This window comes from Sparus aurata, chromosome 3 (genome assembly GCF_900880675.1).
Source record: "Sparus aurata chromosome 3, fSpaAur1.1, whole genome shotgun sequence".
Lineage (NCBI taxonomy): Eukaryota > Metazoa > Chordata > Actinopteri > Spariformes > Sparidae > Sparus > Sparus aurata.
Genome location: NC_044189.1, coordinates 7,445,852 through 7,459,983, shown reverse-complemented (window position 1 = coordinate 7,459,983; position 14,132 = coordinate 7,445,852). Strand labels below are relative to the sequence as shown.

The 14,132-nt window shown below is 41.9% G+C and overlaps 2 protein-coding genes across 2 annotated transcripts; both read right to left on the bottom strand.

Moving 5' to 3' along the window:
* Window positions 1-63: 63 nt before the first annotated feature.
* Window positions 64-1,400, bottom strand: fabp10b (fatty acid binding protein 10b, liver basic). Its single transcript, XM_030411675.1, has 4 exons — window positions 1,133-1,400; window positions 882-1,054; window positions 326-415; window positions 64-212 (listed from the first exon to the last, which is right to left on the bottom strand). Exons 1-4 carry the CDS (start codon window positions 1,383-1,385, stop codon window positions 162-164), a joined length of 567 nt encoding a protein of 188 aa, XP_030267535.1. The 5' UTR covers window positions 1,386-1,400; the 3' UTR covers window positions 64-161.
* Window positions 1,401-1,468: 68 nt separating this feature from the next.
* slc9a1b (solute carrier family 9 member A1b) lies at window positions 1,469-13,470 on the bottom strand. The gene is made up of 12 exons (XM_030411674.1): window positions 12,715-13,470; window positions 9,489-9,949; window positions 8,540-8,790; window positions 7,509-7,726; window positions 7,089-7,285; window positions 6,894-6,983; window positions 6,675-6,745; window positions 5,463-5,636; window positions 5,268-5,382; window positions 5,087-5,185; window positions 4,759-4,831; window positions 1,469-3,778 (listed from the first exon to the last, which is right to left on the bottom strand). Exons 1-12 carry the CDS (start codon window positions 13,013-13,015, stop codon window positions 3,504-3,506), a joined length of 2,325 nt encoding a protein of 774 aa, XP_030267534.1. The 5' UTR covers window positions 13,016-13,470; the 3' UTR covers window positions 1,469-3,503.
* Between the last annotated feature and the right edge of the window lie 662 nt (window positions 13,471-14,132).

Genomic DNA, 14,132 nt, shown 5'->3' with positions numbered 1-14,132 from the left:
TCGTCAACTGCAGCTGCAGCAAAAACACTAGACGGAATAAAAACAGACACTGTTTTTTTTTATTTAACCATTTAATATACTTCATAAATGTTTTATTTCCATACGACTGCTGCTTAAACCTGATAAGGTCCACGAGGGATAAACGAGCTGCCGTGTGTTGATCAGACTCGTTTGCTTTTGCAGATGAAGGTTACAGAGCCGGCAGTGATGGTCTGGAAAAGTGAGGAAGCAGAAACAGTTAAAAAAGCTTATTCACATAGAAATCTCTCTCACATTGAATCTCTTGTCTTTGAGAGCAGTTTTCAAAAGAATTACAGCAACTGACCTCGATCATTTCCTCCCCTTGGATCTCTCTGACAGAGGTGAACTTTCCAGTCTCAGAAATCAGCTTCCCATCCTCCTCTCTGACGGTGCACTGCTCAAAACCAGAGAACACCGAATGGGGCAGTGGTTCTCCAACAAACAAAATGTCTACACCTATTGTGCATACATTAAATTATTTGAAGTACAATTAAAAGAAATCAAGTACAACTGGCCCAAACTGCCAGTAGTTTAAGACTCTGAAGACACAAATCCCTCTGACAGTATTGATAATAAACTCAAATCAACCTGTTTCTGTTTTCTTTCCTGTTAAAAATCAAAATGTCATTTTGTTCCCTTGCAATCATCAAATTAAACTTATTTGCTGATTGATTCTTTATGAATCAGATTCCTTATTTTTTCATACACAGAGGGAGATCTCTGCATCATTTACACCATGCTCTCTGCAACACTGACTGACATGGCAGCTTACATAGATCCCTGAATAGACACTTCTCTGATGTTGCCATCATCAGCCCACACACGACTATCAAGTCTCAACAGTTTAAGGCTTGAAGTACCTTAAACTTCCTTCCATCCATAGCAGTCATCTCTGACTCCTTCCCGATGGTGAAGGAGTTGGATTTGGTGGTGACGGGAGTCTTTATCGTCAACTTGAAGTCTTTGCCGTTCTGCTCGATCACTATCACCGGCTTGACGTCCCTTCTCATCTTCACAACCATGTCAGGGGCACCTTGGAGGCACATCCAAAGGAAAATGTGTTATTGATGCACGCACAGGCGAAGAAATCCATTTACGCAAACATCCTCACCTACTACTTTTAAGAAATCCTCCAGGTTTTCCTCGTGATAAACCTGCCAGGTGCCGTTGAAGTCCATGCCTGCTGCTCGTGTCGGCTGCCGGAGGACGTCTGCGGTTCTTGTTGTCATAATCGCATCACACGCGCTGCTGGTTGGCAGGTTGGGGACTTGGAACTCCCTGTTATTTGGACCAGAATTTCCACTGAGGGCAACAACGAGCCAAATTAACCGCCAGTGCTCAACGATCAGGCTGTCGTGTAACATCTTTATACACCAGAACAACAGATGTGAAGTAATGCGTGGGTGAAATATTGATATAAACCAGGAGAACCACACCACAGTAGCGCTGAATTTAGGCAGTGACACCTTTATTAAAGCTTTCCTTCATTTCACAAATATGACTTTCTTTTTCTCAAAATATAAAAAATACTTCAACTGGCGAACACAAAGAAAGCAAATTACATTTTAAGGCAGAGATGTGCGGGCAGCAGAAGCTCAGGCAGTTCATTGCTGTGATATGAAACAGAGATTCACCTCTTTGACCTCCCGGCAGAAGTCTCAGAGCGCTCAGCTACCAGGAACACAGATTTTTGTAAAGCTTCGTTACACAAGAAGGCCACGAACTCGATCACTGCTGGAATGTTACTGAAGCTCGTACAGGTAGAAACACTTAAGCTTACAAAACAGTCATGAACGGAGCACACGTTGGAGCACAATCTGGACAGAAACACTTTGTTTTCTTTTTTTTTTTGCTTTCTGCAGAGGGCATCGGTTGATGCTGTGCCATGTTGCAGTCCCTGAGAAAACATGTCAGCCATGCAACGATGTCAAATACAGCGCTAAGCTCCTTCACAGGCCTCGGTCTAGTAACGATGTTTGCAAGATGAGTCATTTTTAACATCCTTGGATCACCAGATTTGTGCTTTCTGCTTCATCCGGAGAACACACACGTTTGAGGCTGATAATACTTTGATAATGATACAGAAACAAACATTTTTAATCAGGGCATCATCTCATTATATCTTGTAAAAGAAGTTTCGATCAAGATACGTGTTTAAAGACAAATCAAAGGAACCAGCGTCATCTTCTGAACTGCTTGTTCAAACAGGAGGAGCCGTGTCGGGACGATTTCAAACTCCACACTGTTAAGTCACCTTGGTTTTTCACTTTATTTTCTTTACAAGCAAATTTTTGACACCTTGAATGTGACCAGCCGAGTGCAACGCTGCGAGTATCTTCCGGGAGATACAGTCTGAAAATGTCCACTTTTATTCCCATAATTTAACAACGCTGGATCGTAACTGTTGGATGACAGAGAGGATTTTTACGACATACGACGTTAGTCTTTTTTTTTTGCATAACAAACCTTTAGAGTCCAAAACCATGTTGGTGCTCTCTGAAACTGAATAATAACATCAGTATGCTAATACGCTTGTAATGAAAATGATAATGATAATGATAATATGCTTGCATTCGGAGGGTGTAATGTTTAGCAGCAGGTGACATACTGCCCCCTGTAAGGAGGCCGATTCTCGCATACTGTGTCTTTAATCAGTTTGAGTGATTTTCAAGAAAAATAAGTTAAAATTCTCTGATTCCACCTTCTTAAATCTGAATATGTTTCCTCCTCTGTGACAATAAACTAAAGATTTTTGGATTGTGGACAAAACAAATCTCTTGAGGACGTCGTCTTGGGCTTTGGAAAACACTGATTGGCATTTTTCAAGATTTTCTGGCATTTTCTAGATCAACAGATGATCGATTAGTGAATTTGAAGTCAAAGTCAAATTGTTGTTAAGGTATCTTAGTTGACTGACATTCTCAGAGTCACACGTTTTATTAGATACACTGTTTTTTAAGTCAGCTCAAACATTTCTTTGGCATTTCCTGTGCTGCAGTTTCTCAACAGTTGGATGTCTTTGCTGATCTTCGACATTAATGTCTGCCATGACGATGTGATCAGTTGAGCTCTACTCTAAAAGTTTCTGTGCTTCGAGGGGGTGAACTTCAACCATCTGGTGCTTCAAGCATGTTAAAACAAGTGCTCTGTCTTTTTTTTTTTTTTTTTTGGTCTGCTTGTTAAGACACAAAATGCTGAGACTTCAGGATCTGATAAAATCCTGAAATAGCAAACGTCCAGTGCTGCATGCTTTGGTAATGTGTTACATGATAAAAATCATCAAAAATCCTCAAAAATCAAATCAATATGAAAACAAAAAAACATTTTGCATAATCTCATATCACAAAAAACATCGAAAAGAATAATACTTTTAATTTAAATTAATAAATATCAAGCTTTGCTACGACTCATTGAGTACAGCCGACGACACGAGGAGATCATCACTCATCCTCCTGCTTTCAACAACTTAATAATGTGCTTCATCACGACTTGAAGGATCCGTCTCCCCCGTCCTCCTCCTCCTTGTTGGGACCGGGGTCACTAAGGCAGCGTGACAGCTTCAGTTGCTCGTCCTGCTCGTCTGGCGCCCTCTCCCTCTCCCTCGGCTCGCCGTCGCCTTTGTCTCTGTGCGAGCTGCTCTGATTGGGCCTCTGGGGCGACTCGCTCAGCAGGCTGACGGCATCAGGAGGGCTGAGATTCAGCTGAACGGTCGGACCTCGGGGACTCTCGCTGTCGTCGTAAGTGTAAACCTGGTGTTCTGGGACACGGATACAGTTAAGAGACACATTAGTGCTTAAATAGTGTCTCCACACTGCTGCTGAGTCATAAACAAACCGTTTCTTTGGACAAACAGCAGTTTGTGCGTCACTGTACGGAGGACTGAAGCTGCTACAAACAGAAATAAATAAAGAAATACATAAAACAGCTAATTAATGAATCTACAATCTAATGATTAACAATGAAAAAAATATTGGCAATCATAATAATTGATATTCCTGCTTTAATTGTCCCATTTCTATTTATTCACCTTTGTTAATTCAAGTGCAGTATTCACAACATTTCGGATCTTTTGGTAAAGGATCTGAAAACTTCTTCCATCACTGGATATTGATATTTTAAAGTTACAATCTTTTGGCTGCACCTTAGTTCAAACAAACAAATATCACAGAGGAGCACTTCTGAAATATCCCAGATCCCCTAAAGTTGTTTTTGTAAAAATCACGATGACGATCCCAGCGAGGTCCTGACATTTTAACATTTTCAACCAGCGCTCTCTGGTGGACGAACTGTTTGATGGAGACGCCGCTTTGTTACTTCTCATGTCCTCATTTTTGAGGACATGAGAAGTAACAAACAACAAAGTAACAAATTCCTGATGAATGTTTGTTGCTGAAACCCGAGTCTGTTTATGTGTTTTTCATGTCTAAATGTGTCCCTATCCAAAGAGCACGATTGGTTTGAGTCCGGACACGAACATTTTACATTTCTTGGGAACATGAATTTGTGTAAAATACAAAAAGCTACAAATTCATCTGTATCTATCTCATCGTGCAAATCAGATGTAAAATATTTCTATGAGTCATTTCTGCCATGAGTCATTTCGTAAACTCCCCTGTGTTATGTTCAGTAATTGAAATATTGCTTCAATTTGAATCTAAAGCCATGTGAGAAAGCCCGTTTCACCATAAACTCTTCACCACAGGACACGTTATAGTTTGTATTGTGTGTTTTACCGACCTGATTCAAAGCAGACTTTTCTCACCGACGGTGTTTCCTGGCGGTTTGCAGGAACTGTGAGGTAGTGACTCATCTGGGAAAGAGACACAAAAATTTGTAAGGAAGGAAATCAATTGACTGTTATTTTTATAATTGATAGATCTGAGTACTTTAGGACAACATTTAAGATGTAAATCACCGTCTGACTGAACTGCAATTTAGATCCACTTCATTCATTAGAAATAGCCAAAAATAAGGTTAAAAGAATGAATCGGCACAAACATCTCTACATTAGGTTATTCACTTCCTCAGTTCTAACACCGGCAATCAGAACCACAGTCGGACTCACCCTCCTCTCCATCTCCACCCTCTGCTTCCTGAAGCGGATTTCACTCAGTGTGTCCTCGAACGGGTCGATCAGCAGGTCGTGTCTGCTGTAGGAACGGAGCTGAGGAGGAAAGACACGAAGGACAGCGTCAGAAACAAAGTGCTTGTTAGTAAAACATGAAACTCTTCCCTGTGATACCGACCCTCTGTCGGGTCTTCTGCAGGTTGCTCCTCAGAATCTTTCTGATCTCCTCCTCGCGACTCTTGGAGATGCTCGGGATCGCCCGTCGTCTGGCTGCTCCTCTCGGCTGAATGTTTCTGCGGAGACACATTCAATATAAAGTGATTTAACTACGCGACATCGTGATTCGTCCTCAGGACTCGTGACTGATACTCACGACATGGAGACGGAGGACACGACGGTGGGCAGCTTGGGGGCGATCCCGCTCTCCACCATCATCATGGCCTGTTTCATCTCCATCTTGTTGTAGAAGGAGATGAGCTGAGGCTCGGTGGAGCGCTCGCCTGCGATCAGCCACCGCTTCACGTAGGCCTTGTTGAAGCGGTTCAGCCTGAGTGCAGCAGAGACAACAATCGTTAGTTCATTAGTTTACAACCTGTTGACTTTATACAGACTTTTGGTTTTTGCTTCTATGTATATACTGAACACACAACTTTCTTTTCACATACAGTCGTACAGGACGGTCCAGAACATTTACAATTCTTATTCTTTTCTTTATTTTATCATTTTATATTTTATGTGTTCAGTTTTTTGGTCAGTTTATTTGGTCCTGGAGCCGTGCACTCACTGTTACTACTATTAAACACATCCTTGTATTTTACATACGGTTGGTTGGTCGTCTTTCAAACCCACATCATCACACCCGTTCTACTGACTGGCTCCTGATTCATATCCCACAATTTAGTGCTGAGAAACTGATTTCATGTCAGCGCCCCGACTCCTGGAACAAAATACAGCTCCAAATTTAAATCAATGCTCTTATACCTTTGGGCCACTTCATAAATGTAAACTTAAACCTTCCAACCAACACTTGTAATTATCTAAATAACTATATCTAAAAGCTTTTTACATCTTTTGCACGACTGTTGCTTTATTTTCCTTCCAAGCATTTTATTTATCTGGCATAACTGCCACATTTTGAGGGTTTACTGTAACTGAATGGTATTTTACATTATTTACATTTTTATCAACTTGTATTGTGATGGCTTTAGCTTTGCCAGTATTTCCCTTTGTTCTTGCTTTCCATTTTATTTGTTTTTTTTGACTCATTCCTCAACGATCTCTCCCGTATAAATAAAGGTTGACTGACTTAAAATCTTACATCAGATGAGGGAATACAGAATAGGAGTCAGTCTTACTGGGGCTTCATGTAAGTCAAGAGAACGGGCTTGTAACCACGGCAACGGCAGGATTTCAATTTGGAAAAGATGACTTCCCGTCACTTTGAACCACGAAAGCATTTGCAGCAACGTTTGTGCAGGATCATATTCAGTCTCCTTCAGCTCAGAGACAATTTAAGAAGACACAGATGGAGTTTACTCATAAAAAGACGGCAACAGGGAGGAGACAGAAGTCAAGAAAGTCATACTTGTCCTTCCAGTGATGATGTCCGTAATGACCACAGATGCATTCAATCCCCGTGAGGAGATGATCCAGGAACTGAGGACGAGACAGAGTTTTTGTTTGTTGACGCTGCTGCGAAAATCATCATCTTAACGATGAACAATAAAGAAAACACGTGATTCCAAAGTCTAAAATCAACATGAAGCTCAAGAACAGTTGTGAACTAAATAATTACAGATCAAACCTGTGTGTGAATCTCCTCATTAATTGATCCCTTGTTCTCCTTCTTCTTCTTCACTGCCAGAAGCTCCACCAGAGGCCTGATTGTCATTCCCTGAAGACGGAGACAGGAGGGAGCACATGTAGATTTTGCATGAATGGTTTGCATAAAACACGGCAATGCAAATGTGCGTCAAAAGAAGAACTCGACATCTCTCACCTGCACAAAGACGGTGAAGAAGATGACAGTGATGATGGCCGTGAGGAACATGTGCTTCATCTCGCTTTTGGTCAGCAGGAACCCCAGCGAGAAGGCGATGGCGCCTCGCAGGCCACCGTAGGCGACGATGAACTGGTCTTTCTTGGTCAGCTTCACAATACGGAATTTATTGATGATGAACGTGAGTCCGACGACGCCTGAAACACGCAGGAAACAACACAACAGAGTTTAAAAAGAAGAGGTAGGGGAGGAAGGAAAAGAGCAAACACTAATTAATACTAAAGATATCACGTTATTCATTAAATATCTTCGTACAATCAAAGTGTGAAGTGTTCAGATCAATCCTTAACGATGTACTCCATATTCTCATTTTAAAGTTTCCTCAAAAGTCATTATTTCACCGTGTTCTGTCGTACTGACCCAGCACTCTCGATATCAGACAGAGGATCACAGTGAAAATGACGAAGGTCCAGTTCCAGGCGTGCGGACCGGCCACCGTGGAAACGCCCAGGAAGATGAAGATGAGCGTCTCGCTCACGCTGCTCCACATCTTCAGGAAATATTTCATGGTGGTGTACGACTTGTGGGAGATGTTGGCCTCCACGTAGGGCCGCATCATCACGCCACATGCTATTAATCTGTTCGGGACAGGAAGAAAAAAGAGGAGAAAATCAGAAAGTTTTGCCATGACTAAGATATCTTTTCCCCTTGGTTTTAGAGATCTGTCCAACACGATCACTTCTGCACCTAAATGAGGTAAAGATCACGGACTAGTTTTACATTTTAGGAAGCTTTGACTCTTCCTTGACAGCTGAGAAAACTGACACCACTAGCTTAGCTTAGCATAAAGACAGCAAACAGGGGGAAACAGCTAGCCTGGCTCTGTCTGAAAGTAACTAAATCTGTATTAGCACTCCTAAAGTTCACAGATTGAAACATGTTGAATTATGTTTTTTTTAAATCTATACAATTGATAAAAGTGTAAAGGAGGTTGTCAGAGAAGATGCACATATAATGACAGGATTAGTGAGTTTTAGAGGCTGTTAGCCGTTTCCCTCAGGTTCCACTATTTGTGCTAAGCTAGGCTAATTGGCAGCTGGGTGTAGCTTTAATACACAGATGTAAACATGGTACCATTTTCCTCGTCTCCCTCTGTGAATAAGCATATTTCCCAAAAATATCAAACTACAATTTTCATGAAAAAAAACTTTCAACACTCACAAAATGCTGATATTCTATTCAGTGTAGATAAATGAAGACTCCCTGTTTCTATTTCCTTTTTAAAGAAGCAGAGAAGAGCCATCTAAAACTTTTCCCAGAGACCCTTTTTAGCCTGCAGCGAATCATTTATGATAAAAGCGTTTTTATCTCGTCCTGTTCAAGAGGCACATTAACAACAAGCTAAGAAATAGAGAAGGAAAACAATCCCAAACATCGAGACCTGGACTTACGACATGATCCCTGACAGATGGAAGACCTCGGCAGAGAGGTAAGCCATGTAGCTGTAGAGGAAAACAAACAGGGGCTCGATGACTCGGGTGTGCGAGGTGAAACGGGAAGTGAAGGCGCCAAGGAGGCCGTAGATGGCTCCCACCAGGATGCCTCCCAACGAGACCACAAAGAAACAGACCACACCGAGGAGGGCGTCGACCACAGTCACAGTCCCGGCGTGGGAAAACTCCTCGAAGAGGTGATACAGAACCTGCACAGAGAGAAACACATGTCAAGTCTTTTATTGCCTGTCTTGGGTTTTATTCAAAGTAAAATGGCAGGACTGTCATAGCTTTGTTTGTTTATTAACAGGACACAGGGATCAAGATGCAAATCCAGGATTATTTTGCAGATTTTGGTGAACAAACTAATAGAAATAACTGTCCGCTCAACACAACACAGTTCAACAGCACCACTGTAAACTACTGAACTGAAACTAAACATTAGAACCTTTAAGAATGGAGGTTTTTTTTGCAGGACTGTTACATTAAACTGCCATTTAAATACAAAATGCATCATTATTATAATTACCAGTCAAAGTAATGGTTGTAGTGGTAACAGTGGCCGTATGAGCAGCAGATTTTTAGTAAGCCATTTTTATCTTATAATGGGCCCTTTGGCAATACAAACAGAACATTAAATAGACGGATCCGAACAAGGACAGAGCTGAATTTCACACCGAACTTTTGACTCTTTGGACAAGATGGTCTAATACACAATATTCCTATTATCAAACAGTTGAGTTAAAACATTTGACAAGCAACTACAGCTGTCTGATAAATGTCGTGGAGTAAAAAGAACAAAGACGTAAAGTAACAGAAGATGAAAACGCTCAAGTACAGTCCATGAAAATTGTACTTAACTTCCGAACACAGCACCTTCAGCACCTTCAGGCTTCACTTGACTCACCACAGTGACGGCGTCGTTGAGCAGCGACTCCCCGAACACGAGGATGTGGAGCAGCTCATTGATGTGGATCTCCTCGAACACAGCGAGGACAGCCACGGGGTCGACGGCCGAGATGATGGAGCCGAACAGCAGACAGGACAGCAGGTCGACTTCCCCCAGGTTGGCTCCTTTAATCTGACACACGGCGTACATCATCCCGCCGACGAAGAAGGCGTTCCACAGAGTCCCCACCACCGCGAACATGAGGATGGTGCCCAGGTTCTCTGTGAAGGCCCGGATGGGCAGGAAGTAGCCGGCATCGAGGATGATGGGAGGCAGCAGGTAGAGGAAGAAGAGCTTCGAGTCCAGGATGGGGGCTTCCTCTCCAATGGCTTTGATGATGCCACCGACCAGCAGACCGACGAAGATCAGCAGACAGCTTTCGGGGACGACGTTTGACACTCTGGGGATAATGTGAAAACCTGCCGAGAGAGAGAGGGTTCAAATATTTTGATTTCATGCTAGTGAAAACTTAAATCAGGGCCTGAACTCATCAAACTCAACAACACAATGGTTTAAAGAAAAACCAGAGGTGTGATCTATTTTAATGAACATGATTGTAAATCTGCGTTCTTGCAAAATCCAACATGTTCACCCCGTCTATTTTTATACTGATGTTTATTAACTTGCTCTGTCCCAATCAAACAAAATAAATAACTAAAGAAATAACTAAAGAAATATATTCATGTAAACATTTGCTGAATCCAGAGAAATTCATAATTAATAATTTCTTGTAAAGAGCATTTCACACGATTTATAGAGTTTCTCCTAACTCAATAACTCACAAGATTTTGTGATTTTTTTAAGGGAGTCTGGGGACTTTCTCCAAGAGTGACAAAGAAGGAGCCTATATTGATTCCTGTTGACTGTCTTTGTAAAATTTGACATGCCTGTGTTTAATAAAATGTTTCTTCTTTCATAAATTAGGTGTAAATGCTAAAATGCTAAATGTTGGGACGTAAGACGCATTTTAGACACAGAAGCAGACAGCTGATACAGTTGCTCTGGGACAAACTGACACTTTTTACAAGTAAAGAAAGAACCTAATGTGTTTAATTCAATGCCAAATTTACAAGAAGACACCACTGATTTTAAATTTGTCATAGCAAAGTTTTGCAAAGTTTGCTGACCTTCTTCTCAATCAACACATCTTAAAAACGTGCAATTTGTTAAGGGAGTCTGGGGTTGAGTGGTCACTTGGGATCGGAACACTCAGGACGGATGCTCAGACCAAGTGTAAACATCCTCCAAGGGTGAAATAAATCAATACGATGTAAAAGTTCAAGGAATAGAGGTGTGTAACTGTGACACAGTAGATCAACGCTGAACAACTCTTAGTTTCATATTCTTCCTGACTGTTGCAGAGGCCTGAACCCCCTGTCACATGACTGAGAGGCTGAATATCAAGGCCTCATTCAGCTGAGAGACAAACATTTTCCTGCAACGTTTTATGCAGTCAGTGGTCTTGTGTGCAGTCGTCCTCGCCCCCTTCTCTCCCCTCTGACTCCAACACACTGAGATCTTTGTTATCGAGCAGTGCATTAGGACAGGAAGTTGGACCGGCCCTCGGAGACAACAGCTGGACGGACAGATAAGAAGCCAGAGAGCTGCTTCGTTTTGCTTAGTCAGCCAACCGTAAACCGTCGGACAGACGTCTGGAATCAGAATCAGGTCTGCCTGCTGTTCTGACATTTAATATGGTGAAAAGTGAAAAAAAAAACATCTTCATTTGTACTCAAGTCTTTTTTTATGGCAACATTTAATAAAGAAATAGTTTTGGTATCAAGCCAAAACAGTTAAATGTTCAGTAATCTTTAATTATTAATGAGAACACTGATGTGGACGGAGATGGTTGATGTTTTCGAGCTTCACCGCTGCTTCAGATCTTCCCTCTGGAACTGTAACAGAACACTAATAGAGTTTCCACAGATTGATCTGACGATGATGTGACCGCCCGTCCGTCTGTCTGCAGTCGAAGCAAATGTTAAAGGCTTAGAGTTTAAATCCAGCCTTGGCAAAGCAGCTGTTCAAACTAATTAAATAGATTAAACATGTCTGGATATTTATAATGTGTTATCTCTTGAATTTGACCTTTAGCTTTGGGACAACGACACTCCTCCTGAGAGCAGCGAAGCACGATACTGGAGTTTTCTGAAGTATGCCGACGTATTTTTCACCGAACTGAACAGAAAAGTCTCTTCTGTCGTGGAATGTCCTCTTGTTATGATGTTCCACTGACAGATGCTGACATTTTCAAGTGGAAATTACTCACACTTGGCAAAGTTTTGGAATTGGTCCATAAGATCACCTCAGCCGACAGCCGTGACATAGCTGCATCGGCTGCAACGTAAGCCAGACTTCGACTTTATCAAGACTTGTTTTTCTGGTTAGTCTTACACTAAAAAGTCTATATCTCTGCAGGAATTGTTTCCATAATGGTGTCAGACATTTGGAATAACAACCTCAGCCTGTCAGTGACCAAAACAAGATCTTTTAATGAATGTAAATTAAAAGTCAGAGTTGCCCCAAAGGGATTATATTGCAGCCATTTCTCCCATGCACAGATGATCTGCCGGACGGATCCAAAAACTTTCAGTAAGTACGAATCATTCACACACCAAAAGGTTTAAAAATACTGGCACTCTTCTTTAATGTCTGTGCCTGTCGATGACATGGAAATAAGGTTACTATCCTACTAGAGGCTGTTTGGCTACTTTTGCAAGTATGTTTATGTATGTAAAGAATATTACACGCTGTACATGCACGCCTATGTGTGTGTATGTTTATGAAGGATGCAATATAAACAGTTTCTTGCTTGCAGAGAAAAATCTGAGTTTATTAAATGCTTTCAAACCTCAGCAGCTGTTTGTTTCTATATTTAGTTGAGTCATAATATATTTATATCTCAGTCTCAGCTGCTGGGTTTGGCATCCACCTTTGTTCCTCTTCTGTTCTCTGCGAAGCTGGGTGACATTTTACTACTTAAACAAACGAAATTCAGAACCAAATCTGAACACAGGAATCAGGAAACACACTAGAAAAAACATAAAAAAATACAGTCAACAGTCTGGGTAACGAGCACCCTTCAGTTTCCGATAACCCAGCCCCTTGCTGCGGTCGGAGGTGGGAGTATTAATAAATTCGGCTGCAGGAAACCCTCCAATAAATTGAGTCGTGCGTCACTCACCAAGTTTCATCAGCAGGGCCAGGAGGATCCACAGAGAGATCTCGAAGGGCTTCCTGACGTGGTCGTAGTTGAAGGAGAGGACGGGGAAAGCCTTTTTGTGAGCGGTGGAGTTACTCTGGTGATGGGAGTCCTCATCCGTCACCACGGCTGGATCTCCCCGCGTCTCGTTGTTTTTCCCCGCAGCAGCATCACGACTGGCGGAGGCGGCGGAGACGAACACTAGCAACAAAACGCACGTTAATAAGCCCGTCAGAGGAGGTGGACTGCTGGAGCTCCTCCGGGCGGGACGGAGCACAGCCATTTTCAGACGCTTTGACGCCTGGACTGCTGCTGTCGCTGCTGCTGCTCGGCTCTAGATCCGATGAAGATGAAGATGAGGATAGGACGGGAAGCGAGCGAGGTGCGCCGCGGAGAAGCGCGCACTTTTACGCACAAACTTCACAGGGGTTTTAAAATTACGCATTGCTGTTGCTGCTGCCATCAGCGGGTGATGATTTCACATTAACATCACAGTTCTTACTCGTCTGCTCAGGCAATTTAAAGTCGGATGGGTTGTTGTATTTTTTTCTCCTGAGATGAAACTCTGAGAACTCGCATCAAGTGGAGCCTCATCCATCAGACACAAATCTGTCACGCTTCTTTTTCTTCTTCTGTGGGTTTAATGGCGGCTTCCAACCACGACTTTTAAAGTGCATACCGCCACCTACTGTACCGGAGTATGTAGCATAGATGATATATGACACTACATCATAGAGTCAATTACAAAATTAATCACTCTAAACAAACAAAATCCTCAATTCTATGAAACGGAGTAGCGATGGCGTACTTGTGTAGGCTAACCCGGAAGTTAGCAAAAAGCCTGAGAGATTTATTTTTTAAAAATATCTCCGAAAATAATCTCTGTGTCAAGCACAAGTTCATTATACTTGCAAGTTTCGTTCGGCTAGACATTCTTCACATCTGAACACCACGTTTGTGATTTTCGCAGACTAAATTAGGCGTTAGAAGTAAAAAGCAAATGTTAGCCTATAAACAGACTACACTGCAGTCGCATAACTTAAACGTCATCACCACAAAGCGTCTTACAACACAATAACTGTAGACGTTCTCAAATGTAAAGATATAAAGTTAGAGTAAAAATTGTTTATAATCAAAGTCGGCATGTAAAGACGGACTAATGAGTAGATGAGTCTCCGTGTTCGCTGTGATGACGTCAAACGTCCGCGACAACTTCTGTAGTCTCATTTAGCCACTTGTTAGCAACCGCCATTTTTATTTTTTATTTATTTATTTATTTTTAGAAACGTTAATGCCTTATGATGTAGGACATTTATAGTAGTGAAAAGCACAATATCTGGCTTTAATCTTCAGTACAGTAACATACAGTTACAGCAGCACATATAAAAAATATGGCCTGT